Source organism: Miniopterus schreibersii (genome assembly GCF_964146895.1).
Source record: "Miniopterus schreibersii genome assembly, chromosome: 3".
Lineage (NCBI taxonomy): Eukaryota > Metazoa > Chordata > Mammalia > Chiroptera > Miniopteridae > Miniopterus > Miniopterus schreibersii.
This window is the reverse complement of record NC_138103.1, coordinates 33,573,029-33,591,529: the sequence shown is the minus strand read 5'-3', so window position 1 is coordinate 33,591,529 and position 18,501 is coordinate 33,573,029. Positions and strand designations below refer to the sequence as shown.

Below are 18,501 nucleotides of genomic sequence, written 5' to 3'. Positions count from 1 at the left end.
TAACCTTTTCAGAGGTTATTCCAAAGAAATAGAGATGGAACACATTGGGGTGGGGGTAGGGTGGAGGGAGGCGTGCAGGGGTTGGGATACGGGAATACTACAAAAGAGGGGCCCTAGCAATTATCTCCCACTATTGAGCAACCATACTCTGCAGATAACTGCCTTAAAAATAATAGCTGGCCTTACAGCTTAGACAAGACCTTTCATCATTGGCTATTCTAAGGTAATCTGCTTGTTTGATATCTAAAGCCATTCAAGAAGAGGGTAGGAATTACTGTTACATAAGAACTGTTTCTCATGAACAGAATTCTATAGGGTTTTGTTCCAGGAATTGGCAAGAACCTCTTGCATAGATAAGGGGCATATCTTTGTAGTTGTCAAATTCTGAGAATCTCATCTTCTGAAGAAAAAAAACCCGCTCTTTGCACCTAGAACTTCATATTTTGTTCTAAACCCACATGCTGCTTGCTTTTTTCAGATAGGTGCAGAAGTGTCACATTTCTGTGCTCACGAGGCCTGACCTAAAGTTGCAAATTCTCAAAGGCAAATGAATGTGTCTGTGGGAAAGCCCAACAACCTCAAGTGCCAGCACAGCCCAAGACTGTGATGACACATAGTATTGATGGGCCAGAGGAAACGGGCAGCTGAGCTATCACCTGTGTCTGCTGCTGCTCAGGTTTCTGTCAAGACCGTCCCTTGGGTGTGAGCCAGGGAGATGCACAGGCAGGATGCAGGTGTGGCTCCATCATCCCACCTAGGCTCATGGTAGCGCATCCAGTTGGATGCATTCTGCTCACAATTACAACCAGCTTCACATTGACCCATGTACTTGTAAACCTCTTTTCCTTCATCCCCAAGAAAACTTAATCTGGCCCAGGAATTGAGATTAAGGAATGTCATGTCTGTTTCCTCCTCTGCTCAGAGTAGCCAGAGCAGCTAGGCTCCCAAATAAAAGGAGAGATATCCAGGTAGGTACCTCCTGTTGCCAAGCTGGCCACAGCCAAGTAAACTAATGTGGGGAACGTGACCTCTCCCAAATCCCATACTGGGCACTCAAATATTCAACAATGTGCCTAGTCAGGTGGCACTGGGATTAAATACCATTTTAATAAGGGAGGGAGACTGTAAGTCTCCCAGGGGAGAGTCAGTGATTTTTTGGAAAGATGAAGGGCCCATAGAGTAGATGGGAGGTCTGATAGTTCATGTCAGTTTGTCTGGGTGTGGTGTTGACTTCTAGTCTAATCTCCTGTGATGACTCAGTCCTCTCTGGTTGATGAAACTCCCAGGGAGGAATTTTTGACAGTTCCTTTTGGAAGATCTCCTTTGACAGGTAAGGGAAGTTCAGACCTAGCCTTTCCCTGCATTTGCTGTTCAAGTGCCTACAGCTCAAAATAACCAATATACCGAAGTGGCATCTTCTGGGGTGGCATGGCCTGCTACTCTTCAACAATAATACATGATGCTAATACCTTCCCTGAAGAGCAGCTCGATTTCATTAATTTTTTAAATATCAGTTACACTTGTTGCTTTTTGGGGGGTTTAATATTGGTATTATGTTTACTTTTTTCCTAAAAAATATAAAGCATCCTTCTAGGGCTACAAACTGCAATAGTTAAAGATGCAGAGATAATGGGGGAATTTGCTTCTAAATAAATAGGAGGTGGGAGGAGTGGGCAGGGTCCAGATGAAACAAGATTGGCCACGAGTGGATAATCATTCTTTGTATATCATAAAATTATCATAGTAAGTGGTTGGAAATTTTTCTGATCACTTATGAAAATAAATGGGTACCTTTAATTACTCAGCTATGATGTAAATTAAGTATTAATCCCCAAAAGCAGACCAGTTTGAGTTTCTCTGATGAAATCTGTGACTGATCTTCAGACATTGCTACTATTGCTCTTGTGAATGCCACCTAGTTTCATGGGTCATAAAGAAAATGCAGGCCTGGCTGGGGTGGCTCAGCGGTTGAGCATCAACCTGGGATCCAGGAGGTGGAGGTTCGATTCCTGGTCAGGGCACATGCCCGGGTTGTGGGCTCGATCCCCAGTGGGGGGGGGGGTGCAGGAGGCAGTTGAGCAATGACTCTCTCATCATTGATGTTTCTCTCTCTTCCCCCTCCCTTCTTCTCTCTGAAATCAATAAAGACATATTTTTTTAAAATGCATACATCCCCTAAGCTCCTATACCCAATTTTTTTTTTTTTTCAAAGATAAAGGATGTGTTTTCTAAACTCAAGTTTAGTGTGACAGAGAACAGCACTGTACATAGCAGCTCTGCAACACATGCTGTGGGAGGGAGGACCTGGTGTGGAGGTGAGAAAGCTGGGCTCTTATTAAGACACTGAAATATGATAAACATCCCTTGTGAAGATGCCACTCCCAGAAACTGTGCATTGGGCTACTCTTAAGAAGACAGATTATAGGATAGCTTTTCCCCTGGAGCCTTATCTGTGTCATTCCGGAGGTGTAAAATGAAGAAAAGCAGTCCTGCTTTCTTCCAGTTTAATGGAATCTATACTATCTAAGCATTGCCTTTAAACTCTTAACCCAGTAAAACCAGCTAAGGCCTGAGCCAGCCCCTCCCCCCCAGCATTAACAAGGAGCTCATCTGGCCTTAGTAAGGCAGCCTCGGCTGACTTCCACCCAGCTTCGTGAGAAGCAGCAATGAAGCTTCCGCAAGGAAAATGCTGCTTCTTCACCCACAACCTTGGCGGGATGCACCTGTCAGCTCTTTGCCTGGAAGAACTGGGTGGGCCACTGCCTTGCAAAAACTGCCCCTGACTCGTTTAGTCTAAGTTTGCCAGAATACGATCTGACCCTCAGTAGAAAACGTCTCCGGCCTTTCCCATGCCAGTCTTCCCAAGCCCAGGAATTTCGAGTGAAGTACATCCCTTCCTGTTGCTATTTATACTGTCTGGTGTAGCCAAAAAGGGCTCTGGCCTGGAGATCAGAATGCCGGGCCTCTGGTGCTGGTTTAAGGAACATGAGTACTTACTGGAAATGAGGGGAGCACCTTCCCCCCTAGAGATACAGAGACACTGTTAGACCCAGACTCTGCCCTCCAGGGGCTTATGGTCTAAGGAGGGGGAAGACAAGTTAACAATAGCCTATTGATCATTTAAAGCAAACCCCTATGTTAAAGCATACAGTTGTGGCGGCACACCTTAGAGGGTACTGAGGAGGAGAGTCAGTCCTCGGGGCACAGGAGAGGTTGGGGCAGGCTTCCCAGAGGAGGAGACCCCAGCCAGAGATACATCTTGGAAGCCGAGCAGTGCTTGCCAGGCCCCGGGAGGGCTTGGGCAGCCGGAACACAGGCTTGGGAACCTGGCGGAAGGTTAAAAAGCCAGCGAGGGCGGTTCCAGATTGCAGAGGGCCTCCTGTCCTCATCTTCAGCTTTGTCCTGCAGCAGTGGAGAACCAAAAGATTTTCATGGGGTGGGGTTGGGACATGATGTGAATATCATATCATATTTGGGCTTTTCAGAGATCACAGGGCAAAGTGATTTTCCATATAGATGGAAGGAGGTGAGATGAAAAGAGGGTGTTGCATACTCAGATGAGGCAGGGAGGTGCAGTGGTCCAGGCAGGAGACACTGAGGACCCTAGCTAAGCCAACAGGAGGGGGCATAAGTGGAAAATATTAAGGAGGTTAAATCCATGGGTCTTGGTGTCTGACTGGATTTGGTGGGAGACAGTCTAAGTGAGGGTAATGGAGGTTCTGGTCACTCAGATTGTTGTGTGGCCCCTCAGCGTTCTCATCTTAATTTGCTTGTTTGTGAAATATGGATAACGCCTGTGTTACATACTTGCCTCATAAAGTTGGCATGCGGGCTGGTACAGTATCGTGGTGTGGGTGTGAATGTTCTTTGAGAACACCAATGCTAAGGTAGAGTCATCTGGAAAATCCAGTAGGAAGGAGTGGCGAGGAAGAGGCAGAGAACAGGTGTTTTCCAAAGGAATATAGATTCAGCACAAGTAGAGAAAATGCATGCTTGCCATGGGAGAAGTTAAGGACAGGAAGTAAGGCTGTTAGATGTAAGATTTTTAAAAATCTATTTAGACTTACTGCTTATTTCCTTGAAAAAGGTACTAATTGTCATGTATAAGTTGCAATCATTCTAATTCTTCTGTGCTGTGCAAGTTAGTTGTCTTTAAAATAGCAGGATAAACATTTCCATTCAACAGCAGTGAGGAGTTGTTAGTTCTACAATTATTCCATATTTTTATATATATAGTAACAATTATAATATATAACATAATATAAATAGTATGATATATGACTTATATCATATATGATATATTGTGATAATAATATTGAATAATTCCATGTCGTTGACAATAATATGTACAAAACACAGGGATAGATTTCAGGGCAAAAACAAATACAGGTAAGAGACATTTAATAGGTTTACTTTCTTAAGTACATTACATTAACACTTTCAACCTTACAACTTGAAATAACTAAAAATATACTCTTGTTTTATATTTTGCCATAGAATAGTATGAATTGTTCTCTCCTTAGTTTGGAAGTGTTTGAGTTAAACCAAAGCCTTTTACAGAAAACTGTTTTCTCTAACCTGTAGATAACCTATTTTTAAAAAGTGACAGTACCTTTCTTCTCTAGAAGGTGAGTCCCATTAATTTTTCATTAGAAAGGAATCTGGGTTTTAATAATACATAGCATTTAAGCAAAGAGAATGTTCACATGTGCTAGTGGGATGCATACGTCCCTTGTCCGGTTTGATCACCGTGGGTGCTGTGGCCTGAGGGGCAAGCTGACTTCTGGGAAATTCCTGTGTGGCAGCCCAGTGAACATCCTGAGCTGTCCTCACACACATGCAATTCTGACCCCTGACATCAGAACACAGGAGGTGGAGGAAGTCATGCTGACTGCTTTGAGTGGGAGAAACAAAGGAAAGACAGGTTTGGGGAGAGCTCTCTGGGGCTATTTTGGACTCCTGTGGCAACTTTTAACTCTGCTGCGATGCCCACAAACCTTGGTCTTGGAGCTCTCTGGCTTCTGATTTTTCTCCCCCTACGTGGAACAGAAAGATAGAGTTTCAGGAAATAAAGGTATAAGAGGAAAGGAAACACTTGAGTCATCACAGATGACAGCCAGGGTGGTAGGCAGGAGGTGCTCCTGCCTCTGGATGCTTTAAGTCCAAATGCCTTTTCCAACAGCTGAGCGCCAAAGTAGCATAGCTCGTCTCCGTGGAGACGGGGGGGGGGGTTCTCAAAACAAAAGCAAACACTTCTCTCTTCTTAAGTCAGCTTCTAATGGCCCTGGGTATTTTTATTGTGGGTTTTTTTTAAGCCTTCAATGTTACTGTGCTAATAATAGGTAAAGTATTCCCTTCTGGCTAAATACATGTATTTCTGGCAGGATACATTCTCTCTCTCCAAATATAAGTTATCATAGGTATGGTAACAGGAGAAGCAAAATTTAATTCAAGAGGAAATGTGTTGACATAAAGGAATGTTCTGCCCATGAAGTTTACTAGTGATGTCTCGCTCTGGGGTGTCTCTGTCTCCTCCCTTTTCCCGGCCCCACTTATCATCTGGTCCCCATTCCTTCTCTTTCCTGGACAAGCACAGTACCTCTCACTCGGGTCTCTCTGCCATTACTCTCTTCCAGTACCCATCTATCAGAAGATATGCAGTAACTTTCTCAGGAGTATCATCTTCATAAAGCTGTGCCCTATTTTTCTCTCATAAAATTGGCACTCCCCTGCTCAGCTGCACCCTACCCCTCCGCCCCGAGACTGCTGCTCACCTCTCGGGTTCTTATACCTCTTACGCCTCTTCTCTTTGGCATTCCTGATATACGAGTTATTTGTTCTTTCCTTTCCCTTTCCTCACACAGTCCTCACCCTCCCAGTGTTCTGAGATCCTTGGTCCTTGGTTCCTTTAAAGTGGGGCTCCAAAGTGATGTTCTCTGTGATGGGCCCCCACTTAGTTCTGAAAAATCCAAATGGAGGCATTAACGTTTTTTATTCTGGGTTTTAACGCGGTTGATGTGACAGTGGGTTTTGTTTTTCATATGTGCTTAATCTCTTCATTTCAACTATAAATCTGTTGAGAACAGGGATAGTCCTCAGCATCCCACTGACTATTTTATCATGGGTATGGGATCTCTTTGGTGTAGAGGTGCTTACAAAGAGACCAGATTCCCATTTGAGATTTTTACTTGTGGCCTTACCCAAAGCTAGGTGAAAGAACTCCTTAATTATTCTTAAAGTCACAGTTGTGAATTTGACCGGTTGCAAGTTCAGTTTATATAAACATCTTTGCTTCATTTTATCATTCAGAATTGTCCCTAATTCCACATGGCTATTTCAATTGATCGCATGGCATATTATTTTTCTATATTACCTTCCCCCAAAATATTCCCAGTGATCAGTTGCTCTCCATAATCTAGGTTTTTACTTAGAGTTATTTCTAAAGTATCTGAGGTACTTTTCAATCTTATTTGATATTTATGACATTGTGAATATGTGGCATGGTAGCTGAAGAAGTTAGTATTATAATTTCTCTAAATATTTTTCCTGGATTTCATGCCCGGTTCTTTTGCATTCCAATCTTTCTGTTTTGGTTTTTCGTTCTACTTTTAAAATCTAGTTCTTCCCCAAATACATCCTTCAGGCCCAAAGCCTTAATTAAATAGATGTCCCTTACTATATCTTAGGTATATGAAAAGTGGCTCATTTTGACATTCAGCAATGCTGACTTTGTAGCTGTTTTGAAGAACAGCTTCAAAACAGGAGTGAAGATAGATACACAAAAAAGGATACTTAAAGTCCCCGCCCCTGAGAAAATTATCTTCTGGCCTGAAGGAGATATATTGAATATATACTTTTAGAAATGTTGTTAGCACTGAGCAGTACAGTATACTAAGTAATGTTTACATGCTGAGGCTGTTAATACCGAAAAGCAGCTCACATCAGAGCACCAATCTACCTTCTCTGGGAATTGGAAAAGTCAATGACTGCCTCGCTCATGCATATCCGTGTTGTTTTCTAATGATGTTTGGCCTCAAAATACCACTGCTGAGAAATTTTTTAGTTTGATTATGATTTTGCTTACAATTGTTTCTTTCAACAGTGGAGACAGTGTGATCAAGTTTTCCATATGGTTTCAGATTATTGCTCACCTAAGTAATGATCGGTTTGAAAGCTAAGTTTGCACACATGGTGATTCAGAGACAAAGACAGTGAACAGATGGCCTTCCTCTCCCCTCTCCCACTTCAACATGGCCCTCTTCCAAAAGAACTCGTAAATCTCAGGAAGGAGTTCACCACATAGCTTTTGAGACAAAATTCAAGCCCAAGCCCTTTATTAAATGCTGCATGTTGTCCTGTGCTGCAAATACACTCAAAATTGTCTGGTCAACACATGTTAACTGCACAGTTTCTTATATCCAGACATTGGCAGTGGAGCGATGGGGCCAATATCAGAAGGGTATGTAACTGCACATGTCTTGGCATGGAACAGTGGATAGTTGTGGGCAGTCAGGAGGGATCAGAGAGGATATTCCAGGCCAAAAGAGCAAGAGCCAGTGCACAGGGTGGAGCATGGTATAAGCGAGTTCAAGGTGAGGAAACCAACGTGGCTGGCATGGAGATTTCTTTCTGAAAAGTAGAGGGAGACTGCAAAGCTTGGAGGGTCTTGGCTCATCTCCAGATGCCTTAATGTGATGCTCACTGAAAAGCCATTGTTGGTTCTGGACCTGTGGCGTGACATAATGGAGGCAGTGTCTCCGGAAGATGAATCAGGCATTGATATCCCAGACTTGCAGAGGGAGACCCTGAAGGTCACTGCTGTGTGTCCCAGGGGTCAAAGGGAAACATCTGCAGCTGTTCTCCACTGCTGACTTCATCTTATACCAGTGACAAAAGTCCTGTGGGGTGTATTTTTTTTTTTAAATATAAGCTTGTTTGAGCTTGGTTTCTATAGTCTCAGAATCAGAATCCTGACATTTAAATACTTTTGGAGGTTGAGCTGCCTTAGGCTTTGAAAGAAAAGCAATGGTTTAGGAAAACAGAACTGGGAGTAGATATAAAGGGGGGAATGAATCACATGCTGTTCATGGAGCTGTGACTTGTCCATTTTCATGAGCACAGAGAGGAGCTCAGTGAGACCAGGTTAAAGAGGTGTGTTGGGGGCAGTTGGGGGCCTGCGCTAAGCCATTCTTCCAGCCCTGGTATTGCAGCTGAGCTTTAGGGATTGCTTTTTGCCATGACCACCTGCTTGGGCCTCAACAGAAATTGTATTCACTGGCAGACCCCTTCCTCTGCAAAATCAGATATTCTTTGGGGCTCTTTTGGTTTTAGATACAGTTCACTACCTGCTAACAATGTAAGTCTATTATACTAAAACTAGATTCGCAAAACCCCTCCCACCAAACTACATTTCCTCTTGTGTTCCCTGTAACTGTCTGTTCGTGGCAAGGCTATCTTCTCCATCCCTCAGATAACCTTGGGGTTATCTTGGATATTCCTCTCCATTGCTTGCTCTCTGTACTCCTGTTGTTACTTCTGGATTCTCTCTCCGATGCAGTCTCTTCTTTTTTTTTTTTTTCTTTTTTTTTTTTTAAATATATCTTTATTGATTTCAGAGAGAGGAAAGGAGAGGGAGAGAGAGCTAGAAACATCAATGATGAGAGAGTCATTGATCGGCTGCAGCCCGCAACCCAGGCATGTGCCCTGACCAGGAATCGAACCCTGATCTCCTGGATCCTAGGTCGACGCTTAATCGCTGAGCCATGGCCAGCCGGGCTGCAGTCTCTTCTTGCCTTCAAACTTGTCCCCCTATCTGTCGCCAACCTCCTTCCCTTCCCCCCACCACTCTTGTGCACTGATTTGAATAGTCAGTCCTCCAGAAGCACATATCTCATCAGGCCCCCAATGATGTATGTATGGGAAAAGGTGGGCACTTAATATCCCATTGTTTCATTCCTTCTGTTTAAAAGTCTTCAGTTAATCCCTACTGTGAACCAAATGAAGTCTAAAAGTAGCCCTCTCTCATTGGGAATCAAACTTCACAACAACGTAATTTCTACTTCCTGGACTCCAGATGAAACCAAAGCACCAAATTTCTTGGTGCATGTGACTCTTCCCTGTCTGTGTGTTTTCACTCCTGGCTTTCCTTGTATTTCTTGTGCCCTTCTGGTAGCTCCACAAGTCCAGATTATATGTACCCAGCTCAAATAAGCTTTGCACAAATACAATGTTTCTTTGGGTAGAGAGGTGGCACGGATGACTGCCATGTGATAATGGAAGGTTTTGATTTTTTCCATGCAAAGGAACTGTTTTATTTTTGTTGTTGTATAGGACAAATAGAGATATAATATATACTTCTGGTTTCTACTGAAATGGACCCCCCCACACACACACAAGCTCATGCTTATTTCCTCCACAAAACTTTCCTGTTTCTGCTCTTTACCATTAGAAGAGATTTCTGAATTCCCAAGGCACTTTATGCTCCAGAGATACCTCTTACAACCTATATTATGCTTTATTTATGTGATAAGCTGATATCCCCAATAGAAGCCAGGCCCCCTGAGAACACAGCACCTGGCATTATCTACACGTAGTAGGAACTCCAAGACTCGAAGATAGTAAATCCCCCCGCTTTTATGATCTACTCTGTATTTTACATCTTCTCTATGGGAATATGAATAAGTATGTTTTGTAGATGCTTACCAAAATAATATAGTGCATTAAAGTTTATAATGAACTCGATCCCCTTTCCCATTCTTCATCTGCCTCCCAGTAGCTTCTTTGAATTGTACCTGATTTTAGGTGTAGTGGTTATTTTATTATCTCTAAAAATGTATGCATCCTGCTCTTCCTCTCTTACTCATTTTAAACTTTATCTCTCAACTTCCTGTTTTGATGGAACATAAGAGTCACCTCACACTAACTCCCTGCCCCCCTCTTCCCACTCCCAATTTTAAATAGGCATTCCGCTCTTTCTAGTTCCTGTTTTCGTACATTTGTCTCTGAAGAATGCATCAGCATAAATCTCTTTAAATCAACTTGACTCCACACTTTTTTGGATAAGAAATTATTAACCTCTGTCCTTCTTTGACTCTTTTACGGCTCATATTTTTTCTTTAACACTACTGTCTCCTTTTTTTCTGTTTAAAACTTCTGTTCCTTTGATATGGAAATGCATGGCTTATACATGTCTCACTGTTCCCCCTCACTTTTTCTCTTTTTATGTTTCTGTGTCTTGATGCTATCTTTCAACTTTGGTTCAATATGTAGGTCTGATTGAGAAGGTACCTTTGAGTAAAAAAGGAGAGGAGGAAGAGAGCCACCTGGCTGGGGGGGGGGGGGGGGGGAGCATTCCAGGCACAGGGAACAGCCAGGCACAGGTTTTCTCCTGGGCGTGTGGAGTGAGGGGAGGGGATCAGAGAGGTCAGGATGGGTGGACAGGGCAGGTCACGAAGTGCCTTGTAGGCTATTACGGATTTGGACTCAAGAGAACTGAGGAGTTAAGGAAGGTTTCCGTTTCCACAACATTGTGATCTGATGTATGGGCCCTGCCTTCTTGCTCTGAAGATGTTAATTAGAAGGTTTGGAGTTTTTGCTTTCCTTGTATTGTTTTCTTCTGTTCTCGGAGGTCAACTTCCTAAGAAGTTTACTTTCTTGTTGGTTTACCTTCGTCTTTAAGACTTCAGATTTTCTTCAGATATCTAGCAATGCTTTGCTGTCATTTCATAGTTAAGAGTGAAGGACTGGGGGGGGGAACAAACGAGGGACTAGAGTAACCTTGGAGGAGCATGGGTAGGATGAGAAGAGATTTACTCCCAGGCTCAACCCTCTATACTAAGTTCTCTGGTTTTCTGCACCTAAGTTGTTCAATTTTTAATGGACAACCTTTCTGATATTTTCCCCGCAGGGCTAAGTACCTGACCTGGCAAGAGTGGGTGGGGGAGTCAGAGATTTCGCACCAGAACACCTCTAATTTAACCTCACTGAACACTGACAAACAGATCACTGTTGTCTTATCTCTCGTGTGTGCCCCTGTTCTCAACCGCAGCTTCCTCTACTTTCCTGCAAAAGTTTAATTGTACTTCACTTTCTACTTTCCATTTTCTAAAAATTTGGGAAAATCACTCTTCTGTTGACGGTTACCCTCCAATGTTGTAGCAGGGTTACTACTTCTTTAATAAATACTCTTTTAAAGGGGCTCAGAAGGGAGGGCCAAACATCTGTGCTCCTGTTCTCGGTCTTAAACTGGAAACCTGTCCTATTCCACTATAGGTTTTGCTAAAATCAAAGATTTTAGGATTTTTTTTTTTTTTTTGTAATCCTCACCCAAGGATATTTTTTCCATTGCTTTTCAGAGAGAGTGGAAGGGAGAGAGTGAGAGAAACATTGATGTGAGAGAGACACATCAACTGGTTGCCTCCCATAAGAGCCCTGACCAGGGCCCGGGATCAAGCATGCAACCGAGGTATGTGCCCTTGGCCAGAATCGAACCCAGGACCCTTCATTCCGCAGGCCGATGCTCTAACCACTGAGCAAAACCAGCCAGGTCTGAAACCAAAGAATACAATGTTTTGGGCATTCCTTTTTTCTATTGGCCTGTAAGCCTATCAAGGAAAACAAAAGTTAATTCATCATTAACATTTCATCTTAACATTACACTCATCCCTAATATCTGCTTAACTTTTCTAAACATTTAAGATTATTCATTTAAAAAGTCAATTCTAGAATATTGCCAAGAATTGGTGAGGCATTTATGATAAGAATTGTTTTCCCTAAATGTTTTTATCCAACAGCCCACTAGAAAAATTGGCAAAATGTACATACAAATGGCTAATTCACGAAACAGAAAATTTTCAAAATCTTAAACATATGAAAACAGTACACTCAACCTCACTCATAAGAAGAGAAATGTAAATGTCAAAACTACAATGGGATTTTTTTTTAAGTTTAACACTTTGTTAGTGAGACTGCGTAATCGCTGTTGTGGCTGTGGGTCACAAACCCTCTACTGAGGGCAACTTAGGGATAACTCTAAAATTTTAGTTATGTACTTATTTATTTAACTTTACTGTTATTGTTGACACTATTACAGATGTCCCCATTCCCCCCCCTTTGCCCACCTCCAGCCAGCCCCCCCCCCCCCCCGGCCATCACCACACTGTTGCTGTGTCTGTGGGTTATGCATATATGTTCTTGGCTAATCCTTTCACCTTCTTTCATCCAGTCCCTAACCGTCCCCTGTGGCAGCTGTTAATCTGTTCCATGTTTCCATGCCTCTGTTTCTATTTTGTTCATCAGTTTATTTTGTTCATTAGATTCCACATGTAAGTGAGATCATATGCTATTTGTCTTTCTCTGACTGACTTATAAAATGATGTACATTTTGACACAGTTCCATTTCCAGGAAATTATCCTATGGAAATATTTACACACGTCATAAACATACAAAAACGTTTGTTGCAGTGTTGTTTATATTTGTAACAAGACTGAAATCCACTTGAATGCCCATCAATAAGGAACTGGCTAGACTGTAATCCACGCATTACAGTGAACTCTGTGCAGTCATTAAGAAGGAATGAGGAAACTGTGTGTGGAGATAGGGAAAGAGCACCAAGACACAGTAAGTTAAAAAACAAAACAAACCAAAAAACCCAGGTGGAGAATAGCAGGCTATCATTTGTGCTTAAAAAAATACACACAGGCACACAGACTCTCCCCCGAAGGACGCACAGGAGCTGGGACAACAGTAGGTCCCTCTGGAGAGAAACGGCCCCATGAAACACAGGTAGAAGGGGGATTTATTTTTCCATTTGTAGCTTTTGAATTGTGGACTTGTGCTTCTAGTACCTATTCAGAAATAAGTGGGTAGGTGGATAAAGAAGTAAAATGTGTATTATTAGAATTGTGAATGAAAGGCTGTTCTTCCTGACTTACAAATCAAGTTTGGGAGCCGTAGCCTGTTTGGCTCAGTGGTTAGAGCGTCGGCCTGCGGACTGAAGGATCCCGGGTTCGATTCCTGCCAAGGGCACGTACCTTGGTTGCAGGCTGAATCCCTGGCCTCAGTTGGGGAGCATGCGGGAGGCAACCAATTGATGTGTCTCACATCAACATCTCTCTCCCTCTCTCTCTCTTTCTCCCTTCCACTCTCTCTAAAAAGCAATGGGAAAAATATCCTCAGGTAAGGATTAAAAAATAAATTTTGAGTTTGGGAGATTCTGAGTTTATTTTGCAGTTAGAGGCTGGGGGGCTTGGGGAGGTCCTGGTCTCCACAGCACCTTTCACATCCTGTTCTGCTGCTTTTTTTTGGGGGGGGGGAGTCAATCTGATTGATGTCTTTATACTGTGGCTGCTGCCCAGCAGTCCCCTGCGCCCTCCCCTGTCCCTGTAGCCCATCTCTTTGCTTCCCAAGTGTTGCCACCCTTGCCTGCCAGCCTTAGAGCCACTAAGCAGGCAGCACACCAAAAGCCAGGGTCAGCAAGGCCCCAGGTCTTGGCGAGTCCACGTGCAGGGTTCTGGCAACACTGGGCTGTCCCAGACCTGGCCTGAATCACGACAGTTCCACTGCGAGGATTTAATCCTAGGGAGACCCCCTGGTGAAACATACCCAGTTTTCAAGTCACTTCTAAACCTTTGTTGGTCAAGACTATGGTTTTAGGAAATGGCGATCAGGGTTTTTAAAAATGATAATGGATGTAAAACGACCCTCCCCCATACTATTATGAGGGAGTTTGGTGCCATTTTTACGCCTTGGCCTAGACTAATTTACCTTGAGGGTAGACTCAAACACAAGTGCCTGCCACTGTAATCAGAAGGGAGCACAGCGTCCTGGACCGAGCCGCAGCGGGGCACTTGTTTGCATGTCCTGAGATGCAGCTTAATCACCATCGTGCCCAGAAGCTGCTTAGACCCGCACGCGGGGAGGCCTGAGTGCAACACAGTCTCAGCAGGAGTGGTGGGGCCAGAAGGCTGAGGTGTCAGTAGAGCAGTCTGAGTTTACCTTAAACTTCCAGAGTCTCTCTCTGGGAGGAATGGTGGTGCACCCCCTATAAGAACTCTAATGCTGAATATTTGTGAAATCCGAATCAAGCTGTCATCAGATTAATGAGGTTTGGGAATTGACAGATACTGGACTGTTGATAAGAACTGTCTAACCTGTTTTTTATTTGTAGATTGTGTAACAGTGTACGGCAGTGTCTTAGTAAAACGAGCGCTTCCTAGCTGGTAATAAAAACGCTGTCCCCTAATAGGGGACGTCAGGCTTGGTCAGTATAAGCACGACAGTCGGTCTCACTGCTCGGAAATTCCTACTGAGAAGCTTTCAGGGCCCATAACGGATACTTAAATTGGGTTGGAGATGGGAGAAGAAATAACCTGCTGTGTGGCCAGGTGAGGGTGGCCCCTGTGTTCCTAGCATCTTCTGCTGCTTCTCTGGCTACTTGTAATTGTCACTCACTCATCTTTCCCACTTGCCCAGCTCTGAGCGTCCTGCCCTGCCATCAGCGACTCTCCCGTAAACTGTGTTGAAAGAAGACTGCTTTTTTTTTCTTAGTTTTGTTTTGTTAACTCTAGTGTCCCTGAAAGGTCCTTGCTTCCTCTTTAAAAACAAAACAAAATCCTGATTTATTTATTTCCGTGATTTAAATGATACCTGTTGTTTCATCTCCATTGTCAGCCCCTCTGTAGTAACTTAGTTACCGAGAGGCCTTGAGGAAGCATTCCATTCCCTCCCACACTGCACTCAACATGGGAGTCTCCGCTGTTGGGCTTCTACATAGTTTCAGTCTGCTGCTGACAAGACCTTGGAGGGGTAGGGTTCTTGGGGACAGTCTCTCCTGTGGTAGGAATTACCTTGCTTGAGTTAGTTTCCATAGCGTCTTTAAGTCAACAGAAACCTAAAACTGAATTGGTCCATAGATGAATTTCACTTGTAGTCTCTGGGACACTACAGAATTCACCCCAAACCAGTCAACACATATAAATGTCCACTATGAGCAACAGGCTGAGCTAACTACAGTGGAAAAACAAAACAAAACAGAAGTTCCCTGCTTTTAAAGAATTTAGCCTAGTAGTTGGCTAAGCCGTTTGTGAGAAAAAAGTTGACAGAACAAGGCATTGATTAATTAAAGGCCTGGTGAGTGATAAAGCAGAAACAGCAGCAGCAGAGCCCAGGCTACTGGGTTGGAAAACTCTGTAGAGCTTGTGCCCTTCTCACCGCCTCCCCCCTCCCCCAGGCCGGCCTTCAAGGACAGAACCAGTGCTGGAGGCCAAGTTCAAGTTTAAGGAAAAGTGGGGTGGAGAGTGCCTAGAAAGAAGCCGGTTAACTTGAGCAGACCTGTGTGTTCTGTCCTTACGAGGCATTGCCTGGGTGGGTTGATGCAGAGGTGCGCACTGCATCTTTCCAGTGCTAAGCTGGGACCCTGAACCAGGAGGACCACGCTTGGTGAGGCACTCGGCGCTCTCGGCCTGCACACAGTGCCTGACCAGCAGAGGCAGGGAGAGGTGGAAATCCAGCCACGCTTTGCTTCCCTGCACCTCGATGCTGGGCTGTTTCTGCCCAGAGCAAGGGGCACCTCATCTCTGCCAGGCTGTGAATCGGGGGCTACATCCAGACAGAGAGGCACCTCTTTATGAGTGGGGGTGGCTCTTTCTGAGCACACACAGGTGCTGTGCAGGACAGTGGTGGCTCTGCCTCTAAGTCTTAATCTGACCCTGCCTGAAATGCAGTAAATATTTGAGTGAATGCTGAGGTGGATTATTGAAGTTCCACACACACTCATCTCCCTACTTCAGGAGGGGCTCTCATGTGGATTTCTGCCTGATGCTTCTGAAGAACAGGGTTGCTATGTATGTCTTGGGGGACAGAGGGAAAAGCAGAGATATGCTTGAAGGCCCTTTAGCAGTTCTAAAATTCTTTGAGTCCATAAATTAAACTTGATGCTAAACTGAAATAAAAACCTCTCTTTTATACCAAAGCAGTGTTTTCCTATTAATATTTCAAGGCTTTCATGTTCCTTTTGTTACATAATGCAGTTTGGTTATGGACTGAGTCCTTTTATTGTACGTAAGTGTTCTAAGTACTTTGAAAAGAACTGAAGTAGTAGAGGGCTGAATACTTAATCTAGGAAAAGAGACATGCTAACTACAAAATGAGAGCATTATTAATGGGTACGTTGTCAGAGATACTTGGTCTTGATTTTGACACCACAATGGAATGTTCATGTGCTGTAAAAAGTGGTAAGTCAGCAACCACAAAGCTTGAACTAACCAGTAACATTTCCTGCCTGCGTGTTCATCTGCAGGTGAAGATACCGAAGGGGTACTAAGTTAGGATTAAAATTAGCTAAACTGTCATAGCAATGCTATGTTAATATGTCTTCCCTTATGCTCAGCCACCATGGGGCTCTCACATTCTCAGAAGTATGTTCTGTGAGTTCTTTGCCGTGCAGGCTGGCACCAAGGAAGGTGTGATCCAGGTATAACACCTGTATTCTCCCTTCCTTCGTTCCTTCCTTTCCTTCTTCCCACACTGGAAATGGTTTCTTCTGTCCCTGAGGTTGAGGGGACACTCCCATGTCCACCACACTGGTTGACCTCCACCCATAGTGATTCAGTGTGCAGACCCTCTTGACTGACTTCCCACTCTGTTCCCTCTTTACTAAGGTCAGACCTGGTCTTCCAACAGCCTATTGATCATGATTATACACCACCACTATCCTAGACCCTGTGGTCAGTATAAAAATCAGTAAGATTCTCACCCCACCCTGGAGCTCTTACACTGAAGAGCTAATAAGGGGGCTAGATGGTCAGATAGGTGGTTGAGGGGGTGGGGGTGGGGGGGAGGGTGGAAAGAGAGAGAGAACACATGTCCTGAAAGGCCTATCAGGTGGACAGACCTGAGTCTGAATCCCAACTCAGACAGATGCTAGTTCTGCACACTTGGGTAAGATATTTAATATCTGAGAGCCTCAGATTCCGCATCTGTAACATTGGGGTAGTAATCCCACCCACGTGGCCCGGGTGGCTGTGCAGGTAGATAACTCGCCTGAAAGAGGTACTTGCTTAAAATAACAACCCAAAGTGGGACCCATATAACGACAACAAAAGGTGATTAAGTGACACGAGCCGGGCAAACAAAGGCGGTGGGGGTTCCCAGCAGGAAGGCTCACACCTGGCTGAAGCGCGGGAGTGAGTGTGCGCGCAGGGCCCTCCCAGCCTCCAGGTGATCTGCCACTCCAGCGCTAGGCAGGGCAGAGCAGGGCTCACGGGAGCAGGCCTGGGACGCAGCGAGTCCCCACAAAGCCAGATGTTTACCTGCTGAAGCCAGCTGAGAGGGTTAGAATGGAGGTTTGGAAAGGGCGCAGCTGCCCGAGTTGGCCTCAGCCTGTTGGTGGGCACTGAAGATCATTCCACTCTCCAGAAAGCGAGGCGGCTTCCCCGCTTTGTTCAGTCCACACCCCCTCTGGATGTCTAAGGCGAAGCGGTTTTCTCTCTTCTCCAGCTCAGAGGCTGAGAATGGTGTGGAGGAGAAGAAGAAGGCCTGCAGGTCGCCTACAGCCCAGTCTCCCACCCCGTCCAGCGAGGCCGAGTCCCCAGACCCGAAGAGAGTCATCTGCCTGCGGTGAGTCCTCATGCCCGACCTTGTCCTTCTTGCCCTTTTGGGGAGGAGGGGTTGCTGGGAGGAGCTGGTGTTTGTAGCCTTATGGTGGTGGTTAAAAGAGTGATTGAGGATTTAAATAACCCTGAGAAAGAAGTAGGGTGTTTTTCCGTGGAAATCCCAGCACTGGCACCTGCCTTCCCTGTTCCTCTTGTCCTAGAAGCACCTTTCTGCCCTTCCTGCCTCAGCCTGCTGCAGTGTCTGCCCTTTTCTTAAAGCACTGACTTTGCTAACTGATAAAGCCGGGTGGCCCTCTTTCCGGATTAGATTTATAAGGCAGCTGGGAAGGCTGGCCAGGTTGCTGGTGAGGCCCGCCCAGGCTGGAGTGTCTGCTTAGCCTCTGGGTGTGCACACCTGCGTCTCACTTTCCTGGCAGTTCGGGGGAGGGGGAAAGAGCAGATGGAGCGGAACCCCACCTGGCATCCCCAGGCAGGGTGTGCATGGGTGGGGTCGTTTCCTGGGGTGAGTGCTGGCACCACGGTTTAGTTGTGGGGCTGTGGGGGGACTGGCAGTTTTGAGATGTGGAGCTATGGTCCCCATCACTCTCAGAAGTAGGAACTTAAGAGTGGCTTTTTAATCCTTAAAAGCAAATGGTTAAACCAATGGTCGAGGATCGGTAATGCGGCCATTGATCTGTAGGAGCTCAGGAGTGATCGCTCTCCTCCCTGGTGTTAGAACTGTCAGAACTGCTACCTTCTGGTCTTTTGGCCTCTGCTAGAGGGTGATTAAATAACTCCTGCTTTCCCTTTCTTCCTGGCCACCCAGCCCATACCTTCTCTCCACACCTACACTTCATGCAGGACCAAGTGTAAGTCTTCACTCTTCCCCCAAAGCTTTCTGTCACTGCC

The 18,501-nt window shown here is 44.9% G+C and overlaps 1 protein-coding gene across 21 annotated transcripts in view; it reads left to right on the top strand.

The window, feature by feature from the left end:
- The window catches only part of GRAMD2B (GRAM domain containing 2B), a 107,785-nt gene that overhangs the window by 66,354 nt on the left and 22,930 nt on the right, over positions 1-18,501 (top strand). For 14 of the 21 annotated variants that reach the window (XM_081131825.1, XM_081131818.1, XM_081131813.1 and 11 more), the window contains one exon: positions 17,498-17,617. In XM_081131825.1, coding sequence (XP_080987951.1) covers positions 17,498-17,617 — 120 coding nt within the window. Of the gene's footprint in view, positions 1-17,497; positions 17,618-18,418; positions 18,462-18,501 lie in introns of all 21 variants that reach the window. The other 7 variants (XM_081131815.1, XM_081131812.1, XM_081131830.1 and 4 more) reach the window with 1 other exon arrangement.